The following is a 12,919-nucleotide window of genomic DNA, read 5'->3' as shown; positions in this document are numbered from 1 at the left end:
GAGACTAACTGGGAGCCCCCATTGGTAGCGAGAGCAGACATAGTGGCACATAGGTGTCTTGTCATCCAATCCACACTCACTCCATCCTCAGAACTCCATTAGTCGACTAGTCGCCCACATGTTTATGATATTAATGTAATTATTAAAAGATATATTTTGGGCTGGGCAACACAATGGTTTCAAGTGTGAGAAAGAATAGTATCAGTAACATTGGTATGTAGCTACTTCCATGTTTCAGATGATCCGTCATGTTTGTCATCAGTGAATGTAGATAAATGTAGATATCACCTTGGGTTCATCCTTCACCTTCTCAAAATGATCCCACACTTTGGATTTCCTGCCTGACAAATTGCTTGCAGTATAAATTGGCTGTTTAGGTCAAAAACAAACTCAAATGTTTCTCATGACAAAATGACTAATGGAAAATTCTAAACAGAATATATCGCCCATTGGTGGTGGCCAAAAAACCCCCATCGCATTTAAAGACGAGGTTAAGTGGAGCTGAGTGGACGGATGGATTAGTGCAGGAGTTTGGGGCCCCTTCAAACCCCAGCGCCATGTTTTCCAGGGCCAAAGGTTAAAAGAATCTCACCATGACTCAGAATTGACCTCCTCTATCTCCATTTCTCCAAATATTTTTTCTACTTGCTCCTGGCCGTCACCCCTGCGCGACCCACAGTGGAATCGTCATGTTCACGTGACGACCACGTGCGGCAGAGGAAGCGCATACCACAGACATGATCTCTTTTCCCATGGCTGTATATGTTGCACAGACAAATGTTGTGGATGATGGGAACCAGATGCCACATGTCCAATGACGTCTCTCCGCTGTTCTACAGAGGCCCAGAAAGAAAGAGCCCCTAACATCTTCCTGTCAGTCTGGTTTCTCTCTGTCCTCCGCGCCGCATGTCCACGTCCCTCATGAACATTCAGACTTTGTCTCACCTTGAGTCTTCAGTTAATCTCTAATGAAACTGCTTCACATTCACCTGTCTCTTCACCTCTGTTGTTTCCACTCTTTCTTCTGTTTATTTCTCTCCCCACAAAGCCCCAGACTCCATTTCTGGTGTGACAGTCATATATGAAGAGCCTGTTTTTTTAATCACTTTTATCTAATTAATCTGGTCTTCAAAGATTTTATTCTCAGGGACAAGACTTTTTTTTATAATCCATCCCTCCCTGCCAGCCCCACTCCTCTCCTCTGCTCTCCATTACATCGCCTATTGTCCATTCTCCACTGTAGTGAAAGGGTCTCAGGTAGAGTGATTTATCACATGCAGGCAGAGTGATAGACAAGCCCCCTCCATTCCTTGCGACACATTCCTCACCTCCTCAAATGCGGCACGTGTGCACGCTCACACGCACAGACGGCGGATACCCCCATCATCACCTCCCTGCAGGACAATAGCGACCAGAGGAGATTACCCAGACTTCATCTCGAGGCTGTGCCACCCTCCTCTGCCTGTGTGTCTCCATGCACTGTGTCGGCAGGAGGAGGGCACAGCTCCCATAATGCCTGGTATGCAAGTGGCGATGACAGAGCGCTCTTAGAAGGTTGAGGGGTTCAAGTTGGGGACTTCCTGTTTTGAGGGGTGATTGATTGGCGGGTATTGTTGCAGAGAGGGAGGCAGCCAGCTTATCAGCGTAAATGTTTTTTTTCCCACTTTGTTTCTTGAATTTTCAAGTTGGACAACATTTACAGGATCATTGCACTTAGAAATTGTTTGGCAAAAATGTAAAAATACAACGCTAACAGCAGCAACACAAGATAAACAAAACTGACAAAACAGATGCAACAGCACAAAAATCAAACCAGAAAACAACATTTTAAAACAGGAGTTGACAACTTGATCAAAAACAGTCCTTAGCTGGCTTGGCAGCCGCATGTTGTATTTGTGGGGAAAATGTGTCCAGATAAAGACGTGTTTGTCTGTGAATGCTGTGAGTTATAGTGAAGCTGATTTGTGTACAGAAATTGTCTCTATTAAGCCATGTTTAATGTGAGTTTTGGGTGTTTTTTGACTCAACTAAACTTTACAGCACGTTTACAGCATGTTTTGGAGGTGTAACTGCAGAGTGACACAGACACACCACCGCACAAATCTAAGTGCTCACAACAGCATAGGCCTCATCATAGACCTGACGCACAATATAAATCCCGCTAAAGGGCCTGTTATGGAGGAGTGATCAAAAGAAGACAGTGACGCCAGTGTAGATGAAGCAAATTCCATCTCTAGGAAACTGGAAATGGGGAAATTTCTCTGTATTGCAACCAGTACTGAATCATCCTAAGATTAGCAGCCCTATAATAGGACCTGAAGTCAGGTAACGCCTAACTCCATCTGATTTAGATTGGTGGTTTTCGTATCCTAGGAGTCCTATTGTCTCATATAAAAGATAAAATGAAGCGGTAAATGGATCCTGATGAAAGCACACATGTGCTCAGACACATGTTGATTATTGGCTCTAACAGGGTTTGTAAGATTGCACATGTAGAGGCAGTCTTGCTGCTGGAAGCCCGGCTTATGCAACTAATAATCAGATGGAAGTAAGCCGTGCCATGTGAAGAATCTGTTTAGAACAACAGTACCATGTTGGAAAACTAAAATACCTTGTCAGCACTTGTGGCTGAGTGTTACAGCCCTCATGGGACTGTTATTTGCCTCTGAGAGTGGAGCACTGTAGACTGTGTGTGTATGGCAGGAGGACACATGCAGTGTTTCAGCTGTGTGTGTTTCATCTGTCTGATTTTCTGTTTCCCTGCCACACCATCCTCTGTCTTCCCCTTCCATGTGACCTCTGACCTCCTCCGTGACCCCTGAAGAGGTCACCCCTCGGCTTTTCCTGTGGACGCTGCCGCTGTCGCACAGGGTTGCTGCCTTTCATTGTCTCAAGCAGAACACCGGAGATCACCTCGCTCCAGGTGGCCAGTTACACAAAATCACACAGCAGCCATACACACATGTACATGTGTGTGCAGTGCGGTCATTTCTGCTGAGTGCACAGCTGTGTGTCCAAATCTGGCTTTGTGCTGGTTTATCATCTTTCCTGGACAGGAGCTCTGTCACACAGGATGCTCACCCTGTGATTCACACAGCATCATATGATCGCTCCTTACGTAATCATAACTCATTCAGTCATCCCTTTTTCCCTGATGTTGATATCTTTTACACCCAGGAGTTTGTGTGAGTGTGTTTATGCTTGTGCAACTCCCACATTTTGTTTTACAAGATTACTTGGGTGACACCTCTGTAGTTGCACCGGATGTTTTTAAGGGCCCTGACACACCAAGCTGACTGTAGGCCATGTGTTAGTCTCTGTCGCCCTAGTTTTTGGGGTGTGTCCTGCACCATTGGCACTAGTCAACCCTTGTCAGCCAATTTTCAGCTGGGTCAGCATGTTGGATCAGTGTTTGACCCGGCAGAGCCAGACGATGAATGACATCACTCTGATTGGCAGCTCAGCTCAGTGCATGTGAAGAGAAATGGAAGTGAGGAAAGTAAACAAATGACTAAAGTCAAGAGGGTGGGGTTGAAACAAACATGTTACATTAGGTAAGATTATTATTATTTTGCCACTGAGCTCTTTAGCAGAAATATTTCATATTTTTTACTGATGGCGAGGGCACGGTAAATATCCTTGGTTCGTTCAACACTGGGTTGTGTTGTTTATGTGCTAGTTGGCTAAATATCATCTTAAATACATCCTGTTGGTCTTGCAGTTTCCTTCTTTAAATGCCAATTAAAGAATACCACCGCCAGCTGGTTTGGAGTTATTTCCTCTTATGCAAGGGCAGAACATACCTGTTAGTTGGCCATTGGCTGTTGTCTTTGGAGTGTGTTTAAGTACATACTTACTGCAGGATTTTTACATCTGCATTGAAATGACACTGTACTTAAGCCGTAACCTACGCCATAGCCTGATGTGTGTGATTTATCCTTCCAGGATTTATACGTCCTGATTTATCCTGGCCTCATAGTAGAGGAATACTCCACTCGTCGCTAGGCTAATTTATATAATATTCACGTTAGCATGTTGAATTTGTTTGAAAATCGTGTTTAGTATAAGACAGTTGATTTGTCAGTGAACCTTGTGAGTTGTAATGGAGTTGATTTTGTAACGTTACCTTTGTTAAATGTTGCTGTTGTCACTGGCTTCATTTGAGTATAGGATAAGTCTGCTAGCTACTAGGCTAATTTTCACAATGTATAATGCCATAGGCTTGTGCTAAAAGCATGTTGTATTTGTGGGGAAAATGTGTCCAGATAAAGACAAGTGTTTGTCTGTGAATGCTGCGAGTTATAGTGAAGCTGATTTGTGTACTTGTGTTTGAAATTGTCGCTATTGTCGCACTTCACAGAAACCCCACTGCTGACTGCTGTTTTGGAGGTGTAACTGCAGACACACCACTGCACAGTATAAATGCTCACAATGGTGTAGGCTCTGCATTGAGCTGACGCACAAGTGTAAATCCTGCTTATGGCTGAGACACAGGTGACATGAAACAACCCAACAGTTGGCCTTTGTCGCCACTTGTTCTTTGATGTTGGTTAAGTGTTTAGAGGCCTTCACACACTTACAGCTATATAACACACAGAAGTGGAGCCTCATGCTAGAGTATAGACAGTATTATAATGCTTTACATCCCAGCCAGGGAATGCATGGTCAGACGACTCAACATGCAGTTCACTCATGGCTCCAGTGGCCTCAGTTCATGTTATAACATTTAACATTTTCACAATGCAGGAAATCATGAAAATAAACCTTCACCTACCCTACATAGGTTCAGCCAAAGTTTAGATACTGTACTTAATATTATGCAGAAAATAGAGAGTTGGCTTCTTATGCTAATAGGATCAAAAAACGCAGCAAATGCCCCCGACTCAATGCAAAGAATAGAATGGAAATAGAAAGGCATGCCAAAGATTTAAGGTTAAACCAATTAAGTTGCCTGGCCACACAATGCCCGGACTGACACCCTCTCTGAAAGACATTCAGGCTTTTTTTTAAAAGTGTGTGAGTGCGCGGATGAGCGCGAGTGCATGTATGTGTGCGCTGCATGGGAGGTTAATTTATAGAGCATGGAGGAGAGGGGTTGGCGGAGCGGAGGAGAGTGTGGAGGATGCAGCGCCGCCACAGAAAAGCCTCCATTGAGTGAGTTCTATTAGCATTAGCTTTGGCCTTAGCCTGTCTGAGAGGGAGGGGGGGTGAACAGAGGGGCAAACCATACAGGCCTCCATTCAATTAGCATCTCATTATGTTGCCATGGCAGCTGGGCTTTAAGCCACGTGAAGATTTCCCATTGCACCAAGAGAGGGCTGCCATGTCTGAACAAACATATGAGCACACATGCACACACACACATACGCAGCCACTGGAGAGGGAAGTGACCTGTTCATCTTGTTTTGATCCTGTCACACACTTTCACTTCGCTTCACTGGCAGCCACCTGTCTGTCTGCGCAGCTCAGCAGCTGTACGCTCATGTGCGCCGGGCTCCAGCTACCAGCTACAGAAGGGTGTGTGAATGTGTGCAAGAGAAGTGAGACAGTTAGCAGAGAGATTTATTTAATAGATCTCTGAGGGTCTCAACTGGACAAACATGCCGTTCTTATCCCCCCCCCGATTTTGTCTCTTTTAATTGAAAAAGCGCAAAAGCTTACAGTGTGGAGCCGCTGTTACACACATGAACACACTTCTAGGGCGTTATCTGCACACATAATCACCCTGAAGCTTCACTTCCTCTTCCTCTTTTCCTGCAGCCCACTTACCCAAATCTGAAACCAAAGTCTCACCTTCTGTGAAGTCTCAGCAGCTGTTTTGAACATAAACCTGCTGAAGCTCAACCCCCTTTTTTCACATAAAGAATACAGAAATAGATCACAGTTGATGTGGTTTCTCGCCTCCTCCACAACAAGAAAGAGTTGGCCGCTAGAACATGGGGTGAGGTGGCTCATCCACAACTTTCTGATTGGAAGCTGAGTGCAGTCAATGTGTCACAAGTTGTTATTTTCTTTGTGTTGGTACGGGTTATTTGGGATGGCTTATAGATATATCAGGACTTTTTTTATACTCAGTTATTTTCCATCTCTCCCTCTCTCATGCTCCCACTCTTCCCTCTGTCTTCCTCGTGACTGTCTCTCCTGTGGAGGGAAGTGGAAACACAAACAGGCTGAGTCTGCCCTGTGGTTTCTCCTCCTCCTCCTCCTCTCTCCTTCTATTCCTCTCTTCCTCCACACCATACTTTCCCTCTTCTCTCTCACATGCTTGTTTCCTTCATCTTGTCGACCTTCATCTTGTCTTTACTGATTCTTAAACTCTCTGTAGTGCCACCATCACCATCTTCATCTGACCCTTTTGTTTTTGCGACAGGGGTGTCATTGTCTACATCGTCTCCTCTCCTCTCCTCCACCTTCTCCCTCTCAAGCCTCAGGAGCCTGGCTCCGTTGTCACATAAGCACCACCACTGACCCCAAGTGGTGAACAGACAGAACTGCAGCCGTCATTGCCAAAAATGAATGCTCATAAACACAGTTACAGTGTTTTGAAGCTCTCTGGTTGACAGAGACTGGAGACTTTAATGTGAGAGTTGGGACTTATATTTTTCTAATGATGATTCTTTCTTTCTTTTCCTTTTTCTCCCAGAATGCCCCTGCACAAATCCAGCTCTGAAGATGGATCCGGAGGTAAATTGAGATGCATGCTTGTCTTCTGCTGTCTTTATATGTTTACTGTAATATTAATATTTATTGATCCCTAGGGTGGGATTAGAAGATAAGAATATGTTTGGGCCTAAGGACTGTACTTCCTGTACACACTGATGCAAGAAATAGAGGAATGGTTTATACCCATGCAAACATTTGCCTCTATTGAATAAAGGTAGTTGAGCTTGCAGAGCAGAGAATCGACTTAATCTTGCGATTGCTTTTCTGTGGCCAGAAACCATACAATTTCTGGGGAATCTTGGTGTCTAGTTTTACATCGAGTGAATGCATCCCCCTATGTTAGTAGCCCAAACAATGCAGCCATAATGCTGCCCCGGATTTTAGACAGCATGCCGGTATTCCAGGAGCAAAAGAGGCATGACCTGTAACACAACAGCATCCGCCTTCTAGTGTGACAAGTAACATATTTATCGACAGCGCTTTATAAACAGTAAGAGTAGCACAACATGGCAGTACCAATCATTTACCATCCTTGTTTATATGGTGGCTGATCTACACCCTTTTTCCATTGGCATTCTTGGCCGAGTAAAGCCATGCCGAGTGATTTGTGTTTCCATTGTCAGTTTAGATGCGCTATGCCACGCCAGAGATGGACCTTCTCAGTACTAGGTCCAAAAGCTGGGCGGCCTGCCCTCAAGTGGGTAGCAGTGACTCCTCCACGACCCCACTTAACTCTAACAAGCGGTTGTTGTTAGACATTACCCACCTCTCTCTGCAGGAGTCCAAAGAGAAAGGTGGCCTAAACCAAACCAAGCCAAGCTAGCCCATGACCGTTGAAAAGGGGTTCTCTGATGGCGACGAGCCCTCAGAGCTTATAGTCTCCCCAGTTTGCAGACATTTTCTGCTGCTGGTCTTAGAGTTAGTTGCTAACTGCTTTTTAAGTCTCCTGGCAGTGGGTTGCACGTATAACACATGGTCAAAACGTTACACCCATTCTGTCCATTGTCCCTTCCTGCTGGCTGTCCCTTTGACACAGACGTTGATCTTTTCTAAAGAAAGGGTAGACGGAATAACAGCGCTGAAATGAACGCCTAGAGCAGGCAGTGTAAAAGGGGCTTATGTTTCCGAAATAGGGGTCTGGGTATCCCTATCCCTATCCCTATTTAATACTCAGTACTCCTATTCTGAATCATTAACTGCTGTTTAATAATGCAGCAAATGCAATGCAATGTGTGTTTCTCCCAAAAATGTTTAGCGCTGGCTAGGGGTTACTCAGATGAAAAGATATTTGAAAGGGGGTACATTGATGTTTGAGAACCCTTTGTGACCGAATCCGATCTCTCTTTAGGTAAATGGGACAATAAGAAGAAGAACAAGTCTTTTTGGCAGAACTTCCGCAAGTCCCAGCACAAACCAGTCATGCGACAGACATCCAAAGGTGTGTGTGGCTTTATTTTTTCAGATCTAATACACTGAGTAAATGTTGCTGCGTATTTGACCCCCATTCCCTTTGCACCCTCCAGGAGAGGACATAGGCTACGTGGCCAGTGAGATCACCATGAGCGACGAAGAGCGAATCCAATTAATGATGATGGTGAAAGAGAAGATGATCACCGTTGAAGAAGCTCTAGCTCGGGTAGGAAGCTCCGCTGACTTCCTGCCTCATCAGTTGACGCACCTTCCTCCCCCCACCCTCACTCGACCCCTCTCCCTTAGATCTGCCGGTCTGCAGGCTCCCTTCAACCCCCAGGTCGCCTCACCTCCCAGTGGATCATTTCCAGTCTTCTGTCCCTTCTGCTCCATATTCCCACCGTAGCTTTGGCTTACTAAAACGACTCACCGTTACTAACCTGTACGAGGCCCTGCATTTTAACCCTGCATTGTCCTTTTTACACACATACACACACACACACACACAGACACACACACACACAAACTCCAGGCCGGTGGTGTTTCCAGAGGTTGAGAAGTCTGGGGATTTTAGGGTGTGAGCTCTTGGAGTGTGTGTGGGTGTGTTGTTCAGTTCATAATTGTGAGATTGATGGTCATAGTAACTCAACAGCCCCATCTGTTGGGGGGATGCTCTGGTGCATTGTGGTTTTTCTCTCTAGGTGGACATGGTGGATAATTACTCGGCTTTCCTTTCAATCTCCTTACATTTCTCTTTGAATCAGTTTCTGGTGATTGTTCTTTTTTTATTTGCCTACAACTTCTTTCTGTCTTTCTCTTTCCTTCTTTCCTGTCAATCACCTCCTGTAATGCCTTGCTCATGGATAGCATGACCGTCCAGCAGCATTTGAGCACTGGATTGCTCTCCACAAGGCAAATGTTAATTATCTTCTTACCCTTTTTCCCCTGAAGAACTTTGATTTTCTTTCGGCCATTAGCTTGATCCCAGCTTCTCGCTCTAGTGATGACACTCAGTTAAACCAATCAATGATCAGCCTTTTGTGGATAGTTGTTTTGACTTCCTGTTGTGCTTGTGTGTCTTTATTTAGTCTTCTCTGTGCACCACTGATAAGTGTCATCATATAGAATACTGTCCGTATAGTGATAGGTAATATGTGTGTCCAGCGATGTAGTGGACTGTAAACCTCATCAAATAAAATCTGCCTTCCACTCCTCTTTTTTATTTAAAGGGACAGTTCACCCCAAAATCAAAAGTACATATTTTGCCTCTTAACCATAGTGCTATTTATCAGTCTAGATTGTTTTGGTGTGAGTTGCCCAGTGTTGGAGATATCAGCCATTGAGATGTTAGATGGCACTCAGCTTGTGGTGCTCAAAGCGCCAAAAAAAATACATTTGAAAAACTCAACAGCAGTGTCTTTGTCCTAAAATCATGACCTGGTTACTCAAGATAATCCACAGACCTTGTTGTGAGCAGTTTTATGTAGGAACTATTTTCTTTCAAACTACACCTGCCAGCAGTATCCCTGCGCAGAAGGAAGCGTGCATCTACTGCTAGCTCTCCTAGCACCACTGAGCTAATGTTACAGCTCAGCCAGAGAGGATGCCATCAGTGTTTACATCTCACGCCATCACAAGCATGAGCGTTTGAGTAGATGCACGCTTCTTTCTGTGCTGTGATTTGATTGGCAGGTGTAGTTTGGCTGAGAGAAAACAGGGCTGGGCGATATAACGACTGTGTACAATATATTGATATATTTTTAAGGAAGATATAAATTGAGACAACACCGTTTATATCGATAAAGGTTCAGGTTGCGTTGCATAACAGACTCTACAGCACTACAGGTAAGCGTTAAACTGAGTGTTTTTGATTTAGGGGTGTACTGTCCCTTTAAGACTTTTGTGTGAAAAGCAGACATAAAATCATTCCGCACATTAAAGAAGGCTGTTTACAGGAATAGGATATTTTAAGAAAACTGAACGCTTTTCATTAAACATAACTGACTTATAGTTCAGTTTTACATACTTTACAGCGTAGACTTTGTATTTACCACTACATCACTGGTTGTCAAGTCCTTCTCCTCTGTCTGTACACATGCACTGTGAATGCACACGACTGACGCCTCTCAACTGTGTGTTAGCATATGGAGAGACGTAGCATGTCGGGTGAGAGTGGCCCTGTTCCTCTGCCTCTCTAAACTTTTCTTCTCCACGTAGCTGAAGGAGTATGAGCGCAGCAGACAGTCCAGCAGTACTGACACTGCAGAGTGGACTGAAGGATCTGCAGCCAATCTAAACCAGTCCTCAAACTGCAACGTAAGTACACCCCACCCCTTTACCCCGCCCACCCTGACCTCCCCCTGTTTGCTCTACCTCTTTTAACACTCTCACCTCGACCACTCTCACCTTTAAGTTTGATTTTTCAGCTGAAGAGGTTGTGGAACAGGACGGCCGTTGTTTTGACGTGTGTGTGTGCATGGATGTGTGTGTTTATCCAGATGTAAAAGTTGTTTTTCTAAATTGACAGAATTTACAATCTGCCTTTAGATTCATTCAACACTCATTCAACTTCTATCTTGCCTCCCTCTGCCTTTATCTCCCCTTCTCTCTCTGCTCTTCACTCACTGGCCAAACTTCAAGTCCGCCTGTGCACATACATCCTCTCCACCATGTCATGTGCATCTTGATACTTTGGGTGTTACCTCTGTGAATCTTGGCCCATCGATTACCTCGTTATTCAGAGGCTGCGCCCACGAGTTGGCAGTCACAGTCAGATATATGCAGTATGTTTCCTCTTCCATATTTTAATCATCAGGTTAGCTCTGTCGTGAGCATTTGAAAAACGTCCTTGACAAAGTTAAAATTGGCTGCTTTGGTGACAAGTAAATTGTTATATGGAAATTTAGGTCAGGTCTGTTCCCATCAATCAGTTGTAATTGTAACTTGCAGAAAGCCAAGTGGAGAGTCACACAGAATCTACCCGAAACCCCTTGTGATGAAGCTCTTGTTAGCAGTGATTTTGTCAGCTGTGACCCACGGAGAAACGGCCTCCAAACCTCCACGGTCACCTTTTGAGTGGGTCGAGACCTTTGGGGATTCTTGGTAACGTTGTGGAGCTGGAGCTCAGACAATCAGGTTTCTGTTGGACACAGTGACGGTGTGTCCGCTCCTTATGTCGTGCATGTGTTTGCATATGTTGATGTAGTTTTTTTCCCTTTTGTGAATGTAGGTCAGCTCTGATTCAGATTCAAAGTGGTCACGGCGGCTTTTCATTAGTTCTGTACTGTATCACATCATATGGGAATAGCATGCAGTCTCACACACTGACCTACTTTTCTCTACAGGAAATGAGTTTATCCAAACACAAAAAAATTCCAAGTTCTCTGGAAATAATCCCCCTGCGCATATTTATTATTGTTTTTTGAAATGTGCTACTAATTCCCAACTAAACAGCGCTGACATTTTCTAAAAACAGCCTCTTGCACATACTGTAATCCACTTTATGCACCTATATGCATGTGCATTTCATGTTGGTATTGTTAAAGGAAAACTTCACCGTGACCATTTGTGCATCATTTACTCCGCCTGTTTATAGGGCTGGGTTAAAATAATCAATTCATCCGATTCAAAATCGATCTTCATTTGAATGATCTGATATTGATTCATAAAATCTGACATTGATCTTGTAAAATATACTTTTTCCCAGGGATGTGTGAAGCTTTAACCCTGTTAATCTCGCCAGTATTAAACTAACTTTATAACGACTACAGTCTTTAGAAGCTCCGACATTACCGGCTCTTTTATCTGTAGCCTAAGTGTTAGCTTACTGTTTTAACGTTTTGGTGTAATTTATTATCATGCTACAGCAGCCTCTCCTGCTGTCTGTGCATCGAGGCTGCTGTTTTTCGTAAAACTAATTAGCTCTCTGAGAATCTCTTTCACGCACTAGCAAAAGTTGCTATTGTAACTGAAATATCCCTGATTGAATCAATAACAAACTGAATCGAACCTCTTGAATCAAAATCAAATTGATTCAGGTAATCAGTGGCGATACCCAGCCCTACTTTTTTACATTGAGTTTGTGAATAAAAGTTTTTCCTCACATGCTTCCAGTGAACGAAGAATTCAAAAACGGAGAAAATTCATAGGGGTCGGCATTTACAAAACATCAATTTACAAGCTTTAATGCAACTCGTGCAGTATAATTCAAGTCTTATTTATCTGGTCGTACACTCAGTACTTGACAAACAGACGTCCCTTTCTGACGGGGAACTGAACTTTAAGTGAAACTTATTTATGCTTTCTTCAAAGCCAGACTCCACTGACAAAAACGTTAATTTTACCTTACTGAACACAGGAGCTGCTGGTCTACTGCTGCCGTGCTTTGTTAGTTTGTTTGTGTTATTGTGTGACTTTGGTGCTTTAAAGGGTTAGCTCTGATTTACTGAAGTCTGACAATAACACAAACAAACAAACTGGTTGAGGCAGTGGTAGACCGGCAACTCCTGTTTTCAGCAAGGTGAAATTACTCATTTTGTCAATGGAGTCCGGCTTTGAAGAGAGCACAGGTAAGTCTTTTTAGTACTGAGCATACGACTGGATAAATGAGACTTGGATTACACTACATGAGTTGTTTGAGACTTTGTAAATGGACTTTTTGATGTAGTTTTGCTGTTGTTTAACAGGGGCTCCTATGATGAATTTTCTCAGTTTTTGGATTCTTCGTTCACTGGCGACATGTGAAAAACACAAATTCAACACAGCGTTCATTGAGTAATTGAAATACAAATGGTCATTTGGGGGTTGAAGTATTACTTTAAAGTAAGTGGAAGTTCGGGCCTACAGC

At 43.8% G+C, this 12,919-nt stretch overlaps 1 protein-coding gene across 6 annotated transcripts in view; it reads left to right on the top strand.

The window, feature by feature from the left end:
- sash1a (SAM and SH3 domain containing 1a) overlaps positions 1–12,919 on the top strand; it is a 256,142-nt gene that overhangs the window by 208,254 nt on the left and 34,969 nt on the right. For 5 of the 6 annotated variants that reach the window (XM_049589383.1, XM_049589382.1, XM_049589387.1 and 2 more), the window contains exons 5-8: positions 6,644–6,684; positions 8,012–8,101; positions 8,187–8,299; positions 10,291–10,389. In XM_049589383.1, the coding sequence (XP_049445340.1) occupies positions 6,644–6,684; positions 8,012–8,101; positions 8,187–8,299; positions 10,291–10,389 (343 nt within the window). The remainder of the gene's footprint in view (positions 1–6,643; positions 6,685–8,011; positions 8,102–8,186; positions 8,300–10,290; positions 10,390–12,919) is intronic. The other variant, XM_049589384.1, reaches the window with a different exon arrangement.

The sequence above is a fragment of the Epinephelus fuscoguttatus genome, linkage group LG11 (assembly GCF_011397635.1).
Source record: "Epinephelus fuscoguttatus linkage group LG11, E.fuscoguttatus.final_Chr_v1".
Classification (NCBI taxonomy): Eukaryota; Metazoa; Chordata; class Actinopteri; order Perciformes; family Serranidae; genus Epinephelus; species Epinephelus fuscoguttatus.
Note: the sequence above shows the minus strand (reverse complement) of the source record. Positions and strands in the feature narration are given on the sequence as shown.